The sequence below is a fragment of the Protopterus annectens genome, chromosome 17.part0 (assembly GCF_019279795.1).
Source record: "Protopterus annectens isolate FY-2018-M chromosome 17.part0, PAN1.0, whole genome shotgun sequence".
Lineage (NCBI taxonomy): Eukaryota > Metazoa > Chordata > Ceratodontiformes > Protopteridae > Protopterus > Protopterus annectens.
This window is the reverse complement of record NC_056751.1, coordinates 820,052,811-820,071,104: the sequence shown is the minus strand read 5'-3', so window position 1 is coordinate 820,071,104 and position 18,294 is coordinate 820,052,811. Positions and strand designations below refer to the sequence as shown.

Below are 18,294 nucleotides of genomic sequence, written 5' to 3'. Positions count from 1 at the left end.
TTGTCAAACATGGACCATTACAACGGAGATCGCCATAGGGAATATTTCCCTTCACTTCAGTGTAGTGCAATCTCAGAGTTGGTATATTTAAGTAGTGGGGGTTGTGGGGGATGCAGGGGGGGGGGCTTGCCCCCCTGCATAGAGCATTCAGGTAGTTTTTTTTTATTTTTATTTTTGTTTATATTGTACAGTCAAAGTTTGGAAACTTCGCTCATATGGAGTCGACCATATGAGATTCGAAATTTTCAGACTTTGAACATATAATATAGATTCTGTTATGTATGGGCAGTTACCCAGAAAGGTGCTGTCCTTGGGAAATCAGTAGCATACTCTGGTGATTGCATTATGTAGATGGTAACATCCATCTGTGTTTCTTACTTTATATCCCTCAGAAAAGATATATTACAACAAACCTTGTAACACCAGCAACTTTCTTAGTGTATAACAGCAATATTTCATTTATGGCTGTGTATTTGTCCACCAATTATGTCAGGCTTTGTCCAGATGTCATACAGCAGAGGTGGATTGGTATACTGGTCTATCAATTTTTTAGTGCTATAATTCCTGATGAGGGGATTGGCTAGGAAACATGTTGAAGTCTGTACATTCAAAAGGTAGGTGTACAGAGAATGCTCTTAGATGGCCTTGTAACATATTTTATGTAGGGGACAGTAACACATGTTTTAAAACTAGGCTGCTAGAACATGTCAGATGTATTACTGATAAGACATTTGTCAGTTCTATAGCTGTACATTTGAATAAATCACACCATGGGCACAGAAGTAGGTCTCAAGGTACTGTTTCTGAAAATGTCTGTTCATCAGTGTGATGAAACATAAAAGGACAATTGTTATGTACAGACTTCAATGTATTAATATTAACTGTGATACTTTATCCAGTAGGGGGTTAAATAACGAGTGTAATTGGAGGCTGTGTATTCAGTTATGTCATTAGGTGTTAACTGCTTTTTGAGATAAAGGTATGTATTTCTGGTGATGTTTACTCCTTGAAGGCTTTGGCCAAGACATAAGAGTATAATAAACGTGTGAATTACTGGCTGGTTATATTTTTCTTTGCTATGCTCAGACACTGTATTTGTTTTGCTAAGAGATTGTTGCATGTCTGGCCATTGTATATGGCCTATCATGATTTTGTAGCAGTGTACTGTTCACTCAGTTATTTGGACTGTGAGGGGGGGCAGATGTGAGTGTCATGGATGCTTTTGTTTCCAACTGTGCATGCTGCGTCAGTTGTGGGTGGTCTATCAGGAGCATATGTTTGCATGGGCATTTTGAGAGATGTATGCATATATGTATATATGTATATACACATACATATATATATATATATATACATATATATATATATATATATATATATATATATATATATATATAAAATATTTATATATCTATATATATATATATATATATATATATACACACACACACACACACACACACACACACACACACACACACACACACACACACACACACACACACACACATATATATATAGATATATCTGTATATGTATGTATGTTTGTATGTATACATATATGTATGTGTATATATATATATATATATATATATCTATATATATATATATATATATATATATATATATATATATATAGATCCAGGACTTTTGATCAAAAGATCAAAAGTCCGAATCCATTATCACTGAACATACTTTAACGAAAGCGCTTTCACCGAAAAAGCGCTTACAGTAAAGAATGTTTAAAAAAAAACACATTAAACCTACTTCTATGCAGGGGGGCAACCCCCCTGCACCCCCCCATGTGGGGGACTCCGCTCCCCACACCACCCCTACTTCAAGTTTCTCACTCCGAGGTCGCACTACAGTGAGGAAAAGGGAATTTTCCCTTATCTGCACCATAGTACGACTGGCACAATGAGCATACTTATCCGAAAGTGCTGCTTTGGTGAACAGCACTGTTGGTTAAGTATGCTCGGTGATTTCTGCTTCGGTGGAAAGTGCATTCGGGGATCTGTACGGATCCCAAATACATATATATATATATATATATATATATATAAATATATATATATATATATATATATATATATATATGTGACTACTATATATATATATATATATATATATATATATATATATATATATATATATATATATATATATATATATATATATATATATACACACACACACACACACACACACACACACACACACATATACATATATATATATATATATATATATATATATATATATACATATATATACATATATATATATATATATATATATATATATATATATATATATATATATATATACATATATAATATATACATACATATATATATATATATATATATATATATATATATATATATATATATAAAAGCATATATATTTTATATATATATATATATATATATATATATATATATATATATATATATATATATATATATATATATATATATATATATATATGTATATATACATATACACCTCAGTATTTATTGGTAATATATCTATATATTGTTGTACAAATATATAGATCTCCCTACATAGCTCACTCTCTATGTATGTTTCTATTCATATATATATATATATATATATATATATATATATATATATATATATACATCACAATCCTTCCTAATTGCACACCTGTCTCTTCCCTATTGTAAACTAGCTGTAAAGAAGGGTATGTTTGAGAAAACATCCTCAATCCATATAGCTTAGGTGGCTTACTGGTAAATTGCTTTGACTATGGTGTGCAGGGTCCTGAGTGAAGACCTGCAAGGGCTGTTTATTTTGTTGCTAGGCAGAACAAGGACGGTTGGATACAGAGTGGTTAAGGCAGTTTTGAACTGCTTTAAGCATGTTTGCACAGGTTTGCATGATGGTAAGCAGTGCTAATGTATAGTTAAACGAATAGGTGCTTACACTGTGTAGGCTTCGCTTACCAGTGCGCAAATCCGCTTAGCATTTACATTTAAGCAATGCTGAAACCTGCTATGCATAGCTTAGCCCTGGTAACCAGTGATCACATTCCAGTCTGATAAAATAGCAGGGTAATGACATTTTTAATAAGTGTACTTAATTTCCTGTACATAACATGCTTCTATTTGCTGTCATTACAGTAGCAAGGGGTGTGAGTACACTGTATAGGACACCTGGGTATACATGGGTGGTACCACAATCTTTTCTCTTTGGATTTGTTTCAGTATCTGTCTGCCTGGGACGACATGCTCGACAAACCATGATCTTTGCCAGAGATGGTCTGCACCTGTCATCCCTGGGATTCAGGTTACTGGCTAAAGCTTTTGCCACCCCTATAGTGCCTTTTTTAGGCAAGGTTCAAAGGAAAAAAAACACCACCATAATGATACAAGCATGCAAAATCTGAAGGTAATGCTACTCAATGCCAGAAGTCTAAACCTCAAAATGCACTCTCTCAAGGCAGTCCTAAAAATGGAGAACATCAATATCTGTGCAGCAACTGAGACCTGGTTCAAGGCTCCAGAGAGCACCCCTGCAGTACCATGCTACAACTCCTACCACACTTTTCCGCCACCAAACCAAGACCAAAACACTAAAGGTGGAGGAGTGTCCATATTCACCAAGGATATTCACACCTCCAGGCTAGTTGCCCAACACAATGCATCTTAATTTCTCCAGGTGCAATTGACACTAGGTAAGACTACAAGCCAAATTGTAGCTTGCTACAGATCCCCCACCATGCACCAAGATTCTCACTACAGCTTTCTAAACATACTGGAAAATATTAAGATACAACCAAACACCCTAGTACTGGGTGACTTCAATTACCCTGCTATTAACTGGGAAAACTACTCGGGTACCAACACTTTTTCCCAACGGTTCTTGGAATTCATAAATTCCAGTGCCCCGGATCAACTAATCCATTGTCCCACCAGGGGCTCCAATATCCTAGACCTGATCATTACCAACATGGGAGATAGATGCTCCACACCAGTGGTCACCCCCTCATTGGTCAGGTCTGACTATAAGCTAATCACCCTTGACATCCACATCCCACCCCCCAGCAAGGAAACCTCTGTAAAAAACTTCTCCAAAGCCAACTTCATGTTACTCAAGTCAGAAGTGACAAACTTCATGACACACATGCAGATGAGAGCTGAAAGTTCGACTGCTGAATCCTACACTAAGGCACTGTACAAGCACATCCACTCGTGCATGAATCGTGCTATCCCAAATAGAACCAATATGCTCTCCTCCAAAAAAAAGGAAGCCAATCTGGTGGACCCCTGCCATAAACAAACTATACAACAGAAGGAAGAAACTGTTGCAAAAAAAAGGAAAATCCCAGGATGCAAAAAACTCCCTTACTAGCCTCAGTAAGAAGCTGAGATCCCTCATAAAATCCTCCAAAGCAAGTTACGAAAATAAAATTGCTAAAGATTCCAAAGACAACCACAAGGCATTCTATAGTTATGTCAAGAATCTAAATGGCAATGCTCAGATCTGCTCTTAGCTACAACAGAATGCCATTAAATATACTGATCCCAAGGATATTGCAAATATCCTGGCAGATCGATTTAGTGCCAACTTCACCCCCCTCTCACCCCCTAAAGGGCCCATCTCAATACCAAAAGATTGCCAAATTCCGGTAATTATGGCCACGCAGGTAGAAACCGCAGTCTCCAAAGCTAAGAATACAGGCATCCATGGGACCAGATAACATCCCGGGCTGTGTACTACATGAACTACAAAATGAACTGACACCTCACCTAAGTGTCATGTTTAATCATAGCCTCACCTCAGGCTTTGTGCCCACTGAGTGGCACACAGCTACAGTTATCCCACTCCACAAAGGGGGATCCACCTTGGATCCCGGGAACTACTGTCCCATCAGTCTGACGAGCCTGATCTGTAAGGGCATGAAGCACATTATCATGGAACTTATAAACAAAGACATTGGCAATCTTCAAACCCTGGACCCCACCCAGTTTGGGATCGTGAAGGGCCGATCTTGTTTCCTGAACCTGATTAACTTCTTCGAGTCAATCTCCAGAGCTGTAGACGAGGGTAAGGAAGTCCACACAGGCTATCTCAACCTTGCCAAGGCCTTTGACACCATCCCCCACTCTGGAATCATAGATAAACTTACTAAGCTGGGCATAAATCCCCAAGTCACTTGATGGGTTGCCAACTGGCTTACTGACAGAACCCAGACTGTAAAAGTAGCTGACTCCAAATCCAGCTCCAGACTGGTGACAAGTGGAGTACCTCAGGTTTCAGTCCTGGGACTGCTCTTGTTTAGCATCTACTTCTCTGAAGTACAGGCCAACATTAAGGGACTCTGGCTAACAAAGTTTGCAGATGACTGCAAACTGGGAGCCATTATTGAATCCCTAAATGATGTGGATATTCTACAAAAGGGCCTTACAGAAGCAGATGCTTGATGCCAGAGCCATGGGCTCAAGCTTAACACCAAGAAATGTATAGATATCCCCTTTGGGAAAAAACATGTACCCATGAATTACCACATAGGTGGCAGTACACTAAACACTGAAAGTGCGATGAGAGACTTAGGGACACAGGTGGACAGTGGTCTCACCTTCGATAACCACATCGCCACAATAGTCAGGAAATCCTTCTATGTGGTACACCTCATCACTAAGGGCTTTTCATCCAGAAAAAAGGAGGTCATTATCCGACTGTACTCATCCCTCATTAGACCCATTATAGAGTACAACGCCCCATTTAGTATGTACCTCACAAGACATCTGCAACAGCTGGAAAGGCCACAGAAATGCCTCACTAAAAGAATCACAAGCCTAAAACAGATGCCCTATGCTGACCATCTAAAAATACTCCAGCTATACTCTGTGGAATATCGTCTACTGAGAGGTGATCTCTGCTTAACATACATGGCCATGTCAAACACTGAGCTGTTGGAAATGCTCGACTTAAAGAAATCACAATCCCTCAGAGCCACACGCTCCAGGGATCTAAAACTTGTCATCACAATGAACAAAACATGCTGGAGGGATAGGTTCCTGACCCAGAGACTCCCCATACTCTGGAATAGACTGCCCATACATGTCAAGCAGAGCGTCTCCTTGGCCCTCTTCAAAAGGAACCTTGACAATTGGATGGGAGATAGGAAATTCACCTCAGGGATCACGTCAGCCACCCTGCTAGACAGGGGTCCAGGGTAGTAAATATTGTGGGAAGAAACATCCAGGGCATTGTTATGGCTAGGCTTGTATAGGCCCTAGGGCTGATAGCCTAGTACCAACCTATGAACATATGAACCTATGAACATGGGTAGTATCCCATGTTATATGCAGTCACACTTGCATGTTACACTAGCTACAGTGTACTGGTTGGCAGAAACAGTTTAACACATATTGTATCATTACGTTAGTACTTTTAACAGTGCTTTTTCAAGTAAGAGTAGATTGCAGTTTGTAGTACTGGATCTATACACCCCTGCATGCAAAGCTGGACTCTGAGTACTGAGTATCTTGTTCTAGGTGTTTGACCTGTATGTTTATATATATCACATATTGGATATTGACATAATATGTTGATATTAACTGTAGACTACTATGTTCTTTGTACATGTCATTGAGGACTGCTGTCATGTAGTAATGGCATACCGTTCAGTTTCAGATGTCTAGCTTTCAAAACATTCATCCTAATGCATAACCTGTTGGCTATCTACTTTCTTTCTGTCCTCTGTACAGATGTGCAGATGTCCGGTATTGCTATGGCCATACCACTATGTAGGTGCCCACATAGTATTGTGCTGTGTGCCTGGACACTGCTGCTAGTTCCGACATATGGGGCATTCCTTAATGTGGGCCTTGCCCCATTTCCTTGCCTGTGTGAGGGACATTACAGAGGTGGTGGCCTAGGGATTCACATACAGTGGATGGCAATATGTCACAGGACAGGACATGTGGAGAGAGACAACCAACATAGAGGACATAACATACTGAGCAGTTATGAAACATGTCTTTCTGAAGAAGTCTTGATAAGTCTGAAGAAGTCTTGATAATAAATAAGACGAAAGCGCTAAAGTGCTACAAGAGTTGTTGATGTGACTTACTATTTTTTGAATGCTGTTATTGTCACAAAGTTCATTTCTTAGTGTGTATATATATATATATATATATATATATATATATATATATATATATATATATATATATATATATATATATATATATATATATACATACATATATATATATATATATATATATATATATATATACTTACATACATATATATATATATATATATACTTATACATATATATATATATATATATATATATATATATATACTTACATACATATATATATATATATATATATATATATATATATATATATATATATATATACTTACATACATATATATATATATATATATATATATATATACTTACATATATACATACATATATATATATATATGTGTGTGTGTGTGTACATACATATATATATATATATATATATAATATATATATATATTTATATATAATATATATATATATATATATATATATATATATATATACACACACACACACACATGTATATATATATATATATATATATATATATATATATATATATATATATATATATATATACATATATATATATATATATATATATATATATATATGAACACTTTATAGGTAGAGAATCCCAGAAAACATAGGACACAGACACTGAAGCTAGTGCTTTCTTCCACTTTTAATCCATGAACTTTCTCAGAAAAACGAACCTAACTATCCACCAGTCATTTAAATACCATTTAACAAATCACATGACATACTTTTAAAATGACATTGTCATATTTGTCTTGATTAAAAACTAATTAAAAATGTAGATTTATGTGTAACACATTTCAGTACATGAAAGAAAAAACTTTCTGCTTTGTAGGGACAATTGTCCCATATGGCTTTGTCCAGATTTCTTACTCTGACAGGTTGGAAGTGTGCATTGTGTACTTCATACCCTGCTGAAAATTCATAGCTTTGCTAAACCTGTTAATCTATCAACTTTTTGGCTTTGTAGAGATGATTGTCCCTTATGGCTTTGTCCAGATTTCTTACCCTGATGGGCTGGGAGGTTTCGAGGCATTCTCGCTCTATTTAAATTGCCATACAACAATTCTCGTGTGCAGGGGCATGTGTATTTTGTGAAACTAATATGTTATGATTAATATAAGTCTAGAAATTGTGTGATTATCTAAAATAGGTTTTTACTATTTAGTAATGCAAAGGAAATAAGCCTATATGTTTCATGCAGTGGTACCTGATATCCTAAAGGTATTATATAATTTATTTATATGTATAAAAGTCATAAAAGATGTTATGAAAGGGGCTTTAATAATAATAATATATTCTTATTTACACAATTGGTTTCTGTAAATATAGAATAATATTAATGTTATATACAACAGTAATTTTGCAGTTTTACACACATTAAACTATAATGGACACGCCTACAGAAGTAAAGTTAATATGTTTGGAATAAATGAAATGAGTGAGTTTGATTATATAATTTTAAATTGATGTTAACATTAATTTAGATGTAGCAATAAGATTAGGTTAGATAGTTTATGGCAAGGCTAAAGAGGAGTTTGTATGAGTACATCATCAAACTAGGAATGTATTATTTCACAACGGGGTGGTTTTATTGTTAGTGATAGTTATTTAGTTTTTTTCATTATGTTCTTGTCTTCTTAAAAGATTACTCTGTCTTAGTTGGTTTTTACTTTATAACAAAAATAAGAGGCACACTTATATTATGGGAAAAAATCTGTGATTATGCCAAAAGTGATTGATTCCTATTAAGATAAGGATGGGGTGTTAAGTTTGGTGGTAATACAAACTGAAAAAAAAGTATTATACATTAGTTAACTCTTACTGGATCCCTGAAATTGGATCAAAAGTCTCCGAAAAGTATTTAGATACTATAGCTCTTTATATGAAGGGTAAAGTAATTATAGCAGGTGATTTTAATTGTGCTTTATCTTAGAATTACACCACTGCTAATAGAAAGCTTAGATTATCATCAGTTGCAAAACATTTTAATCATTTCATTAATATAGTGAACTTGAGAAACATCTATGATTTAAGAACATCTAAATCTCTTAATTATGCACATTACTCTTTCAGATTTGGCACTCAAAGACTAATACTCTAAAACTGAAGTTGTATTAATTATTTTCTGACCACTGACTGACCACAACACAATCACTTTTAATCTCACATTAAAGTCTAATAATCTAATAATGTGTAATAGACTTATTGCATATATAATAAAAATTAAGAGCTTAAAGACTGGTTTATTAATGAAATTAGCAAGTTCTTAGAGTTTAACAGTAATGGAGAAGTTAGCGAGACCATTCTTTGAGATGCTTTGAAAACATATTTAAATAGTAAAACTAAAAACTGGCATGCATGTTAATGAAGAGAATGGGATAGAGAATTAAAAGAATGACAAACTAAGGTAGATACTTTAAAGTCAAAAACTAAACCAAATGATCAAACTAATAATTTAGAATTAAAAACCTTAAAACAAAAATATGTCGATATATGTAGTCATAACATTTTTATAAATCAAGAAAAAATAAAATTACAATCTTATTCAGTAAACTCAAAGTTTACACAGATTAGCCATTAGACTGAAGAAAATGAATAAATTACATCACATCAAAGATACTTCATATAACTATGGAAGTAAAAATAAAAGTTACTGATTTAGAGGCTATATTAGAATATTTTAGGGATCATTATGAAAAATGAATAATAATAATAATAATAAGAGAAATAGCAATAGTCTTGAGGCTTTCTAAAAGACAACATTACCGATAAGATAACTAAACAACAAATAAATAGTATTGATAATCCTTTTTGACTAAAGAAATTAAAGATGAAATTAAAAATATTAAAAATAAATAGAGCTCCAGGTTTGGATGGACTATACAAATTATTGCCAGAAAGTATATTAAAGATTTTGGTGAAATCACTTAATGATGTTAAATATACATCAAATGCACCATCATCTTGGAGATTTCCACTTGTTTCACCAATACTAAAACTAGATAAAGACCCTAAGTTCTGTTCTTTGTATCATTCTATCTCACTTCTAAACATAGATTATAAAACATTTATGTTAATACTGGCAAAAAGACTAAATAACATTTTCGATGAAATTATTAACAATGATCAAACAGGCTTCACATTAAACAGGAGAGTATATAATAACATTATTAGACTTAACACTTTAATAGATTTTGGTAACAAAAAGAAAAAAATAACCTTCAATTATAAGTTTAGATTTGGACAAAGTGTTTGATTCTGTAAAATGGAATTATTTGTTTAAAGTTCTTGAAGAATATAATTGTTCTTTAGAATTTATAAACTTAACCAATATGTTATATAACAGTGCATCTGCATTTATCAACATAGGTTCTCTCCTATCAAAATCTTTTAGAATTTTAAAAGGTACAAAAAGTACAGTTGTGTACCTACCATAAATGTAGATGTTCGAGTGTATTCACTGTTGCAGTCATTACTCTTGGGTTATCCTGCTGGCAGGCTATCCTCAGTCGGCCAGAATTCCAAAGTCTAGGCCCGGCATCAGTAGCTGTTGCCTCTTCCCTGACGTCAGTGCGCCAGGGGTAAAAAAGATGCAGCCGACGCCATTTGTTCAGTTTTTCTTGCCCCAGATGTCAGGCGCCCCCAAATTGGTAGGCTGAAAAATATGCCAATAAGTATGCATGCACAAAAATAAACATTTCCTTCATCTACAAGCAAATATACCACATAGGTTGTATAGTATAGAGAAGTACAGATAAGTCCCAGCAAAGAAAAAGGGGGATGGTGGGTGGGTAATCTGGACTGCTTCTTTTTTCTCTTTAATTACCCTCATTTATGTTTGGCTCAGACCTTATTTTACACTATACTTAGAAGTTATGCAGCCACAGCCAGAAAAGTAACTAATTTGAAGACATTTGCTCAGGGCTTTCTTTTGTATACTGAGGAATTGATTCTGCAAGTGGCTCTCAGTGCAGTGACAGTTTTAACACCTCTGCAGTAGTGTGGGGGGAGGGGACTCTCAATTCCTCTTGAACTACAAAAGGAAACACTGAACAAAGACCTGAAATTTAGTTACTTTTCTGGATGTAGCTGGATAACGTCTAAGTAGTAAGGGTAATGCTGCTCAACGCCAGAAGTCTAAACCTCAAGATGCACACACTCGAGGCTCTCCTCAGTATGGAGAATATCGATATCTGTGCAGTAACAGAAACCTGGTTCAAGGCTCCCGAGAGCACCCCAGCACTACCAGGCTATACCTCATACCATGCTTTTCGGCCCCAAAACACTGACTTTGTGAACTATGTGATACATGGGTATTTTTGTGGGGTAGCAGTTGCTTGGATGTCTGCTTTGGAGGTCTCTGTTGCTTGGGCAGATTTTTATTTAGAGCCTCGGAGTATGTTTTTGTGTGTTTATGTGTTTGGTTTGCTGTTGCGATAGGTCTATGTGAGACTGGATTTGTGGTGTGTGTGATTACCTTCTCCTCCAGACTGACAGTGCCAGTACTATGTTGAGAGAGCTCAGCCTCCAGTTTGGCTATATAGTTGCATCTCTCACATATATTTGAGCTTGTTGGGAAGAGGAGAGGGTGGTCTGTGTACATAAGGCAGTTGTAGCTTTGCCTCAAGATTCCCATATTCACCAACTCATTTCTAGTTAGAATAAATTATACTTCACTATGGAAGATATACTTATGCTAATAAAAATGATAATATTCCTCAACATTTTGTTTTATATTGTCTTTAATCATACCCCAAATAAAAGTTTAAAAAAAAAAAAAAATCTATGTTACTTAAGATGTTATGGTTCCCTAACAAACATAAGATTTCATTAGAAAGGCATATGAAAAGCTGGGAAGACGGTAGTATTAGCTTCCTTAAAATTTTATTTGTACTTATTCTAAGTGGAAAGTAATTCAAGAAAAAATATTGTTAAGTAGTAATAAAGCAGTGACTGATTCATACAAAGTGTGTACAACAAATTCTATTGGATATTAAAAGATTATTGTCTGGATAGTGACAATAAATGCTTCTCTAGCTCACTGAATAATTATATTTTATCAATATTTAGAAAATATCTAAATAATAATTGTAAAATAAAAGATCTTGCATTCTTATTATTTCACACAGCATTCAATATTGGATAGTAATAAGTAAATAATAATCTAAGAAAAATGTTTGATTTTAAAGATAGTAGTTTAATATTTTGGCACCAGTTTATAAATGGTAATAAAATGCATTCAGCAGAGTATTTATTAGCCAGATATAATTTACAACAGAATAATTATTGATATTTCAGCCACAAACCAAAAAGCAATATTATTATAACCACAGAAAAGACCAGTGAAAAACAGCTCTACTTTCCACCAGAATGAATTTATTAATAAAACCTTATAGTGTCGTCTCTAGCGCCTCGGCTGTTGCCTTTACAGTGTAAAAAACTTATCCATTAATACATCCACAATATATACTCTCCTAACATTTCATGCTCCAATAATTCAATTAAACAATTAAATAAAACTACTCATGATTACTAATAAAACAATCAATTTATAAAACCCTGCCAATTGCACTCTTTGTTAAGCCCCCTGGGCTGCAAAGTTTCATATTTCATGATAAGAATAGCTTCTTTTTTCCTTAAAATATATTTTAATAAATGTTCATTACCATACCGATGTTCTACTTGTTCTAAAACTGTAACTTTCATTTCCTTAATAACCCCACCCCCATGTACCGAATGAAAATGTTCTGCTACTGGGCTCATCATTTTTTTATTTTTTACATCCCTGATATGTTCCTTTACTCTCTCTGCTAAACTTCTTTTAGTCTCCCCTATATAATTCTTACCACATGAGCATTTAATCAAATAAATTACACCCCTGCTCAAACAGGAATATACTCCCATGGCGTTAAAACTTTTGTCTCCTATTTTTACTGCCTCATTTGTTATATACTGGCATACTAAACATTTTCCACAAGGAAACGTTCCCTTTTTAATAATGACATCTCCCATTTTTTGTATTGGTCTTCTATATCTACCCCGAACTAAAAAAACTTTTAAACTGCGTCCCCTCCGAAAGGAGACATTAAGTTCTACGTCCATTAATGAAGGCACTTCCCTTCTAACTCGTTTCCAAAAACTTTTTACTATTTCATTCATTCTGTTAGAAAAAAACAGTATATTTGGTAACAAAAAACATTTTAAAATGTTCTTTCTTTCTACTTATTATTTCAAAATTGTTATTCTTAACAATTCCCTTACTCAGTATACGTTTATTATCATTTTCATATAACTTCACATAAGTTGATTTAACCTCTTCTGAATTATAACCTCTCTCTATGAAGTTATACACTATATTTTTAGCTTCAATTTGTGCGTCTTTGACATCACTACATAGTCTTTTAATTCTCAGCATTTCCCCATAAGGTATTGACTTTAGAGTATGTTCTGGATGACAGCTGGTGGCATGTTACATCCTATTTATTTGACTGAACTTCCTATGTATCATGTAGAACATTTAGGAGGAGGAGCAATGAGGTTTAAGGGAATGAATGAGGTTTAAGGGAAGGAAGGAGTTCAGCAATTTATGTACTGTTGGACTGATGATAATTGCAAAGAAAAGAGATGTGACGTATAATATATGTAAATGGAAAAATGTTAATATGGTTTGTTTTCTTTCCTGTTAATGTATGTTTGCCTATGTCTTAAGTGATAATTTAATAAACGTGTTAAAAAGTGCTGCTGCCTCTGTCTTGTTTCCAGGAATCCCGGATAATCTGTTTTATGAGACCAAGTGACATTGTGAATGTTTGGGAAATGAATCTGCTTGTGGAAAATGACAGCCACTGTTCTGTACACAAAACAAAGCAACTATACAATTGGAGACATGGTAAGGGTGTCATTTTCACAGAAATGCTTTATAATGCACAGCAAATCTATTGTATATGGCAGGACTTATGTTATTCAAAAATGCATGGCTTACTTTAATGAGAACTCCATAGAGGCATAAATGATTCTTTCCATTAACAAAAGCTAAACTGACATAATAATGTAAATCTTTGCAAACTAAGTTCAAATTTCTCTGCTCAGAACTACCTGCCATGACACTCTGTACATCAACTAGTTTTAAAGCATAATTTAGAGGTGCAGCAGCATTCATTTTACTTCATGGATTGCCTGGCCATTCATTGCCTTGTTTCTTCATAACTGACCAATCACGTCACTGCAGCTGAAGTAAATGGGGGTAATTGCACTACATCTGCCTTTGCATGCTTTGCTTCAATGTTAAGTGACCATGTGGCATCAATCAAACCTCCACATCAAAGTAATAATTTGAGAACTTCAGCTGTAGGAACAGCTTGTAACTACATATTTCAAGACTTTCTAAAGTCATTTGGCTTCAGCACATTACAATTAATTTCTTTGCTCCCTGATATATACCCCAAGAGAATTTTTATGAAATTTGGAAGGACAGTGGAAGAGTATAAATAAAAGAGAAATAAGACATGCAGATTATCTTGGCGTTATGGAGATGAGCTGACAAGGTGAACCAGATGGTCGTTATCTATTACCAAATGTATGTTTCTAATAGTAAAACTGGGCAGCAGTTATTATGGTGATTCTGAGTTAGAATATTGTCAAAACATATTGTGCATAACAAAGCTAATTGACTGCTTTATTACCTATAATTTCAGAAATGCAGATTTTAAAGCATCATGACACAAGAATCTGATATCAAAAATTGTTAAAACTGTAAGACATCAACAAGAAAGCTTCTTAAAACAATCATATTAATTGAGTCAGCTCATTTATAAAACTGCAGAGATGTACATCTGTATATTCCAATTACACCACTTCAAAATTAATCTGTGATTAACAAGTAAATATGATTAAAGAAATAATTCATAACTTGAAGAGGCTAATGCTTTATATTGTTTATAGCAAACTAACCAAGAAGCAGGACATGCTCATAAAAAGTAAAAAAATATTACATACACTTTTTTATAAACTTACTTATTGTCTAACTTATCAATATTCATGTTTATAAATATATTTATGGACTTACATATTTTAAGAACAAATTCAGTTCTTTATGATCCTTGGGGTTAATCGTCGCCTCAAAAAGAGGTAAAAATAAATTTTCCAGCATTTTTGCAAAGTTTGGCAGAAGACCTTTGGATCTAAATATATCACTGAAAGAAAATAGAAAAGTAAAATCAGCAAACTGTATTCTGTGTAATATTCTTCTAAAACATTAAAAATGAGAGAATAATGTTCAAAGTAGACTGCTGAGTGACTACAGTGCATTGAAAAAGGTAACCACAAAGCTGCAGCTTGTTGTTTCTATTATTTTGTTGACCATGTACCACTGCATCAGAGGTGTCCATTTTGTGGGCAGACACAGAAGCACAAAAACACAACAGGAGTTAATAAAAGTATAATGCAATGCATGCAGAAATTAATGGAATTCAATTCCAATACTTCATAACCTTAACGACTTTGCCACGGTACCTACACTTTGACTTGCTGTGTTTTTATTCTAGTAAAGTCATGACATTTGATGTGTTTTCTTATTCTTAACTGATATTACATAGGATAAATGGGGACATCTGAAAAGTGGGATATAAAGCCTGATATCAACCACTTTTAAATTAGGATATAATATTTGCCCTTTCTACACCATACTATTTTTCTTCAGACCAAACAGGAAACAAATTCAGAAAAATAAAAGCAGGGAGTGTTTATATTTGTGTTTATTCCTTTATGCATGTTGTTCTTTGCCTGAGATCTTCAAATTCAGTTATGTAGTTCATGCGTTCTTAAACTGCATGACTAGCTTCTTCTGACTAGATGTTCCAGTAGTCCATTACATATCTGTAAATAATTTCTCCTCATGCATCCATTTAATCACTTGCATTCTAACTTTACCATCTGCTTGCTGGTCTTCAAACCTTCTTGTTTGCTGAAAAATAGAGTAACCCTTCACTTTGTTGCTGCCTGAGGGTTCATAACTAACTTTTGTTATACCTGCTCTTTCTTTTTCTCCTCCACAGGATTCATATATTTATGATTCATTCATACAACCACCTTTTCTCATTTCTGAATCCCCTGAATCCTATATATTCACAAGTAGATAGCCTCTGTAAGAGTATGTTTTGTATAGGTTCATAGATTCATAGGCAGGTACTAGGCTATCGGCCCTAGGGCCTTTACAAGCCTAGCCAAAAAAGTACCCAGGCTTTTGTCACCCAAGAAAATTATTTTCCTGTGCCCCTGTTGAGCAGAGCAACAGAGGTGATCCCCGGGGTGAATTTCCTATTTCCCATCCAATCATCAAGCTTTTTCTTGAAGAGTGCTAATGAGGAGCTTTGTTTGATATAGATAGGTAGTTTGTTCCACAGTATGGGAAGTCTCTGGGACAGGAATCTATCCCTCCAGCATGTTCTGTTTATTGTGGTGACTAGGTTTAGGTCCTTAGTGCATGTAGCTCGGAAAGATTAGGATTTCTTTATGTGGAGCATGTCCAACAGCTCTGGGTTTGACATAGCTTTGTATGTAGGTAGAGATCTCCTCTGAGTAGCCGATATGTGACGGAGTAAAGCTGGAGTTTTTTGAGACAGTCTGTGCAGGGCATCTGTTTGAGACCAGTAATCCTCATTGTGAGGTATTTTTGCAGCCTTTCCAGTTGTTGTAGATGTCTTGCGCAGTACATACCAAAAGGGGCGTTGTACTCTACAATGGGTCTAATGAGTGATGAGTAGAGGGGAACAATGATCTCTTTTTTCCTGGATGAGAAACCTTTTCTGATGAGGTGTGCCACATAGAGGGATTTCCTGACTACTGTCGTGATGTGATTATCAAAGGAAAGACTACTGTCCACCTGTGTCCCAAGGTCTCTTATCACGCTTTCAGTGTTAAGTAGACTACCACCTATGTGACAGCTCATGGGTACAGAGTTTTTACCAAAGTGGATGACAATGCACTTTTTGGCATTGAGCTTGAGGCCATGGTTTTGACACCAGGCATCTGTCTCAGTGAGGCCTTTTTGTAGGATGTCCACATCGTTAGGTGTTTCGATTATGGCTCCTAGTTTTGCAGTCATCTGCGAACTTCATTAGCCAAAGACCTTCTGTGTTAGTCTGTACTTCAGAAAAGTAGATACCAAACAGGAGAGGACCCAGGACTTGAACCCTGTAGTACTCCACTTGTCACTGGTCTGAAGTCAGATTTGGAGTCTGCTACTTTCACAGTGTGGGTTCTGTCAGTGAGCCAGTTGGCAACCCATCTTGTAACATAGGGATTTATACCTAGTTTAGTGAGTTTATCTATAATTCCAGAGTGGGGGATGGTGTTAAAAGCCTTGGCAAGATCTAGATAGGCTGTGTGAATCACCTTATCCTCGTCTACGGCTTTGGTGACTGCTTCAAAGAATGTCTGTCAGGTTTAGGAGACATGATCTGCCTTTTACAAACCTGAACTGGATCGGATCCAGAGTTTGGAGATTTCCAATATCTTTGTTTATAAGTTCCATGATGATACATTCCATGGCCTTGCAGAACAGGCTTGTTAGGCTAATGGGGTGGTAGTTCCCTAGGTCCATGGTGGCTCCCCCTTTGTGGAGTGGGATAACTGTCACTATGCGCCATTCAGTGGGCACAAAGCCTGAGGTGAGGCTATGACTGAACATGGTGCTTAGGTGGGGTGCCAGTTCATTCTATAGTTCATGCAGAATGCAGCCTGGGATGTTGTCAGGTCCCATGGATGCTGTGTTCTTGGCTTTGGAGAGTGTGTTTTTTACCTGTGCAGCTGTGATTACAGGAACTTTGCATTCTTCTGGTATAGAGATTGGCCCTTTAGGGGGTGAGAGGGGGGTAAAGTTAGCACTGAACCTATCTGCCAGAAAGTTGGAAATATCAGTTTGTTCTGCATATTTAGTACTATTTTGCTGTATCTCACAGCAGATCTGAGTCACTGAGCTTCTTGACATAGCTATAGAATGCTTTGTGGTTGTCTTTAGAATCAGTGGTGATTTTGTTTTCGTAACTAGCTTTGGACGATTTTATGAGGGATCTCAGTTTCTTACTGAGGTTGACCAGGGAGTTCCTCCAATCATAGGATTTTACTTTTTTTTGCAACAGTTTCTTTCTTCTGTTGTACAGTTTATTTATGGCAGG

At 35.3% G+C, this 18,294-nt stretch overlaps 1 protein-coding gene across 4 annotated transcripts in view; it reads right to left on the bottom strand.

The window, feature by feature from the left end:
• The window catches only part of AMPD3 (adenosine monophosphate deaminase 3), a 740,405-nt gene that overhangs the window by 137,162 nt on the left and 584,949 nt on the right, over positions 1–18,294 (bottom strand). For all 4 annotated transcript variants that reach the window (XM_044059408.1, XM_044059407.1, XM_044059406.1 and 1 more), the window contains one exon: positions 15,186–15,312. In XM_044059408.1, the coding sequence (XP_043915343.1) occupies positions 15,186–15,312 (127 nt within the window). The remainder of the gene's footprint in view (positions 1–15,185; positions 15,313–18,294) is intronic.